The sequence below is a fragment of the Centrocercus urophasianus genome, unplaced genomic scaffold (assembly GCF_019232065.1).
Source record: "Centrocercus urophasianus isolate 14NV4802_14NV808 unplaced genomic scaffold, USGS_Curo_1.0 seq_73, whole genome shotgun sequence".
In the NCBI taxonomy this organism is placed as follows: domain Eukaryota; kingdom Metazoa; phylum Chordata; class Aves; order Galliformes; family Phasianidae; genus Centrocercus; species Centrocercus urophasianus.
This window is the reverse complement of record NW_024885344.1, coordinates 10514202-10520201: the sequence shown is the minus strand read 5'-3', so window position 1 is coordinate 10520201 and position 6000 is coordinate 10514202. Positions and strand designations below refer to the sequence as shown.

The 6000-nt window shown below is 46.1% G+C and overlaps 1 protein-coding gene across 1 annotated transcript in view; it reads left to right on the top strand.

The window, feature by feature from the left end:
- The first annotated feature begins 660 nt into the window (after window positions 1–660).
- NINJ2 (ninjurin 2) overlaps window positions 661–6000 on the top strand; it is a 44264-nt gene continuing 38924 nt past the window's right edge. The window contains exon 1 of the mRNA XM_042837790.1: window positions 661–813. Coding sequence (XP_042693724.1) covers window positions 661–813 — 153 coding nt within the window. The remainder of the gene's footprint in view (window positions 814–6000) is intronic.

Sequence of the window (6000 nt, the reverse complement as noted above, 5' to 3'; positions counted from 1 at the left end):
CAGAATCTAGAGAATTGCACTGATTCTTCTGCCTAAGCATTCCACCTAATAATAACTTATTTTCCTACACTGTGATTTGATTCTGGCTGCATGTGTTTCCATTCCAGTGACATCTGTAGTTGTTTTTGACTTAAGCAAAAAGCAGAACTCGATTTCAGCCAAGACCAGCTATATCAAATTGAAGCTAGAAAAAGTGCTGGGGAGGGATAAGGAAGGGCATTTTGGCTAGGGAGAAAAATGAGAAGAAGCGACTATAAACAGAGCAAAGTGGAAATTTTACCTCAGCCGTAACAATATCTTTGCTGTGGCAGCAGCTAGCAGGCATAACTTTCTGGACCTAAGCTCTTTACCCGTTAGCTTTTCATCTGCACACTCAGCTGCGTGCTGATGAGCTGGGCGAGCTGGGGATCACGACTGAAGCCAAACAGCCCACGCCAGGAACCGCTTGGTACACTGGCTGCAAACCTGCATCCCAGCCCAAGCGAGCTCATGAGGCTCAGCTGGGCTCTGAGAGGTAACACAGACACGTCATGAGCATGACTGTCATGGAAAGTCTAAGAAGAACGCTTGTTCCACGCGCTGCCTGGACAATGCAGCATTGGCTGCCACCCCCTCTCTCAGCCCCCAGCCGATGCCAAGGCGGGCGGCCGGCCGCAGCTGATGAATAGTGGGTCTGTTCCAGCAGCTGAGCGGCCTGGTCCAGCAAGGAGAGAGTCTCCGGGAACGCAGAGTGCACCGCTCCTCGTGCCGTCTGCAGGGAAGGGAGCCGGGGGCAGCGGGATGGCCTCGGAAGGGGAGAGCATCAACCTGCAAGTGAGTCCATCTCGGGGAAATAGCTGGGGAGGGAGAAACGGGAGGGAAGATCCCTGCTTCAGGGGATACATTCACCACTTCTATCACTCGCTTCTCTGTTCCAGCAGCCAATTTCACTTGCTGCTTTTTGCCTCTGCTCTCCGTTGAAGTGAAACTAGCTCTGCCCCTGCTCTGCCAGGAGCTAGGAGTCTTTTCCTGAAAGAGGGTAAGAAGAGGGGAATTGCTAAGAAGAGCTGCTCTGGGGGGCAGCGGGGGCAGAAGGGAGTGTTCAGCTCTCAGGAGGAGGCAGCACATACTTTACAAGCTGCAAAACTCCGATCCGTTCCTCATCTCACAAAGCCTTGCTCTGTTTGGCAGAAACTGCTCCCAATCTGGAGAGGAGGAGAAGAAATAAATACAGCAAATGCTGAGCGAGTGCAGAGGCCAGGGTTTCCTATGTGGGGTTTGCAGAGAAACAACACTTCTTGATAAAACTCTTTCAGTTCTCCACGTTCCTTTCTGAGTATTTGTGTTTTTTAAGAAGGGTGTTTCTTGCTCTCAGCATGTGTTCTAGGAAAGGGCAACTGCCCAAGGGTTTGGAAAAAGAAACTTTAGAGATGAAACGGAATCAAAACCCCAGATCACAAACACTCATCCGAAGTTCAAGCCCAGATCCGTGCTTGGGACAACTCTGGAGAAGGGCAGAGTGTGAAGCACTGCCTGGGGCTCAGCTTCCAGCCCCGGGGAGGTTGACAGCGGGATCCAAATTTTGCCGCTGATTTTTCTGTCTGTTACAGTCTTTAATGTTCTCAGAATTAAAAGTGGGGAAGTCCACCTGCTGGCTCAATTTTTAATTCTTCAGTCCATCTCAAAGAGACTAAAACGTAAGGTATGCACCCTTGGGAATAGTCAGGGTTATCAACCCAGAGCTGGAGCAGTGGACTGGAAAGAAGAGTAGAGGTTCTCTGGTCCTGCAGGACCTTCCCTAAAAGCAGAGCAGCTTTATAAAACCTTGGAACAGTTATGCTCAGAGACAGAGACACCATAACTGAGTAATATGTAGAGGTAGCTTTGACAGTTGGTAAAAATACATTCTGTTTATCACTCAGGAAGAGAGAGGATAAACTTTCCTTGGGAAAAATGTAGACATCACTGAGCCAGGAACTGGGGACAGAGGACAAAGAGGATACGAAATTATGCTAAATAAAAATAAAGTTAAATCCTTGTATATTAAATCTTCCCATATGGTGAATAGTTTCAGGTCTATACTGGATTTTTAGCACGGTCCATAGATGAAAAAAATCAACTTCACAGATTAAAATGGTCAGAAATTACAGAAAAATCTGGATTTCAGATGTTTTCCGCAGTCAGACTTTTCTCTTCCATTTCATCTTGAGGTTAAGAAGAGCCAAAAGTGATTAGCAGTGCCATCAGCCAAAAGTAGTCCTTACAACACTCAGAAAAGTAAATAATGCCAGAAGGACAAAGTTTCCTTGAGTTACAACATTGAAAAGAGCATACATATGTGTTTCTGAAGTAGGAAAGGGTGGAGGCCCAGGGAGGTGGTGGAGTCACCGTCCCTGGAGGTGGTCAAGAACCTGGAGGTGGATGTGGCACTGAGAGACATGGTCAGTGGGCATGGTGGAGACTGGCTGACAGCTGGACTAGATCACTGTGGTGGTCTTTCCAACTTTAGCGATTCTCTGATGCTACAAGTGTTCCTGTCTCTCTCTACATAGGATGCCACACCAAAGATCTGAGATTTGATTTGTGACAGCACAGAGAGATTTCACGAAGCCACCAGAAAGTACCAAACAGAGACAAGTGCATGCATATCATCAGGAAATATGCAGTGCTGGCAAGGGAGGGAAAGTACATTGCATACAACTGCACCGCTGAGGCAGGCAGAGGGTCCCAGTGTGTTGTGATTTAAGAAGCGTGAGATAAAGGGATCTGTGGAAGGGGGGAAAAATACGCCTTTCAGTAGAAAGTCAATTTAAAAGACTTTGTTGAGACCCTGCTTTGAGCACCGACTGCAGAGCAGGTGTCTTCCTGGATGTTTCTAGCTGTGAGTTTATGAGGAACCTGCAGGAACGTGTGCTGCGTGCTGTAGGGAGGTGACTCCTGATTCGCTCCTCCGCTGGGAGCTCTGGGATAGAGTGGCAGGAACAGCCAGGAACATGGCTGAGATGCAACACAGAAACATGATTGTGTATTTATAGGGAAAGCATTTCTTACACGTTTGGACTAACAGCCTTGTCAGGTGACAAGAGAACGGAAATAATATGAGTCTCTAGCCCAGCACAGGAGAGAGCTGAGAGAGGTGATCAAGTCCATTTTTGATGGTTCTAAGGATAACAGATTGGTTCCCAACATTTTTGCTCATCCTAAAAGATGAGAATAAAGCTCACTCAGCAAAATTGAAAGTCTCCCTGGCAGGAGACACACCTTCTCCAGAGTGGCATCAGCCTGTGGAATTTGCCATCTCGTGGAGCAGGTCAGAAAGCCAAATACTGGAGAAGCATTGAAAAGAGGTCAGGAGGATGTTACGACCAGTAACAATATTTACAGTTCTGCGAGTCAAAAAAGGCACTTTCAATTCCCATGACCAATGGCAGGATAAAAACAAATACCCTCCTCAGCTCCCTGCAGGCAATAACCAAGTTGCTGACCAGACTGCAAGAAATAACTTGCACTAGAGAAGATGTATGCCTACTGTCCATTGGTAAGACGTAGGGCAGATTTTTATCAGCAAGAAGTGCCATTAATCCACTTTTTCACAAATAAACATTTTCTTGCTTGGTGTGTTTCAAAGCAATCTCTTTTTCAGTTTTGAGGACTGACAGAACCTCAAATGACACAGACGGTCACAGAATGGAAAAAAAACCGGCACACAAAGATAGAGCAGCCTCGCCTGATTTGCACCTGTTAGCCAAACACTAAGACAAAACTTAAATTAAAACCTTTTAATTGAAAAGATTAGTTCACTCATTAAAAGACAAGACTTTAATGTGAATCAATTTAAATAATACACTTTTCTTACCGGACATCTCTATTTTGGTTTCTGAGCAAAAGTTTCACCTTCCCCTACTAACAATCTGCCATTGACAAGTAAGCATGGAGGCGGAGCAGTAACATGATGAGATGCAACAGTGTGTTCTGAGATAGAAAAACACATTCGAGAGAGAAACAGCCCACAGGGTCCTACCACCAGGTCCCTTTTGCTTCAGGAAATAAAGGTTCGCAAGCCAGAAGAGTAGCTTGGTTTTGATAGTCACCCTCTGGCTGATTAATCTGCACTTTTTCTATTACTTCCCCTAACTTCCACTTCTTCCCCTGACTTGCACGGGGGGTTGAGGAGAACGGGGAGGAGGAGGGGGCTGTACAGGTCTGTTCTTTTCAGAAGCAAAAGGCCCATTCAATCTGTTTAGCCGTGTGCCTCAGCTGCTGTAGTTCACGATTTGGCATCTTAACACAACCCTGTTTCACTGGTGATTTAAGCTAATGTACCAGACTTTGAATGGGAGCAACTGAGACTACATCCGTTCTACCCCTCCCACCACAGCAACCAGGGGAAGGTCTGCAGACAGCTGAAGTCAGTAACACTCACACACTGCTGCCACGGCTATGTCTGTCAGAGCCCCAGATGAATACTGCAAAATGGAGCAAAGGCTGGGACCGATTCTAAATGGCTCCAGAGGCTGGTTAGGTTTGTATTTTAATATTTTCTAATTCATGAATGAATGCTGTGTTCTGGTTAAGTTTAAAGGATGTGCACTGGATGAATGCCATCCATATTCATATTGCAAAAGAGACTACATCGCACATGCCGCTTCTTTCTTTCTTTTTATAGTTTCTTACTCCTTGGTTTAAAAAAAAAATTACAATCCTCTGGGATGAGAAGCAGAAATAATACATAACCATTTAGGGAATCATTCATACATCAAAAGTAAAAAGAGTAAACAGATAAAATAATCATTCTGGGAAAGAGCCCCCCTGCCGAAATTTTTTGGCAGAAGCTGTTTGGTGAACACTTGGAATACCACGTACATCTTCAGAAAGACAGGTTTACAAGCAACTTGAAAGAAGGGGGGAAAAAAAAAAAGGGGGGGAGGTTAGGGTTAGGGTTAGGGGGAATGGGGGTATTAATTCCTTGGATAATTTACTTCCAGTGCTCAGTTTTTGACCGGGTCAGCAGCAGGAAAATTTTAAACAGGCAGATTAATAGAGTTAGCTGTAGGCCTGACTGTAGTGGGGATTTTTCCAAAATGCCCGCAAAACAATTGGAAAATCCCACTTAGTGCTGTAAAACCCATCTCCCCCACATCCCACTTTCAGCCCAGGCTTGAAGAGGGAAAGCAGCGAGTGTCTTAGACTTCTGGTTTTGCATTTTTGTTTGTGGCTTTAGTATGTGCCTAGAGCTGTGACGTGCTTACAAGTTCCTGGCTCTGGCACATTGTTTGCCTGCTTCTGCAGTAACAGCCAGCTTGTGCTTTCTAGTGCTGGAGGACCTTTACCCTCATTTAGCAATTTCCTAGAATGATGGCAATACAACATCCCCAGCCAAGCAGCATCCTTTGCTCCAGCTGACTTCAGTAGTGTTGTTTGGGTTCTAGGACAACCTCTGCAATTTGTGTTTGGACAACAGCCTCCAGTAAGAACGCACCTTTCAGGAAGAAAACACTAAGTGCTTCAAAGGGAGTCACTCCTGCAGTGTGTACAACTCAGTGATCAAGCGTCTGAGAACTTATTTCACCAGTTTTAACAACACTAGTCCAGCTGACACAGCCCCCCAAGCAGGAGCCTGCTCCCCACTCCCAGTGTGAGCTCCATCTTCTGTGTCACTCATTTGACCCCGGTAAAGCTAATTCATAGAGTTAAACTCAGAGAAAATACATCATACTTTGCCAGAGTTTCTGTTCCTCTGTGCTGAATGGATTCTTGGAAGGATCAGGCAAGCGCCAACAGCCAGCAGGGGTAGGACTGTGTGGCCAGGAGAGCGCAGGGAGGGTGCAGGGTCCCTCCTCTCAGCAGAAGCTCCCTCTCCCTTCAGATCAATTAGCTGAAGGTCCAAGTCTGAGTGTAGCCTGAGGCAGGAGCAGGGAATGTCCAAACCATAACAGTGATTGCTCTCACTAGTGGATGTCACTCAGACTGCAAGATTTCAGATTGCTGCTTGAGACTAAAGCCTTTGTAGGGCTAGCTAGA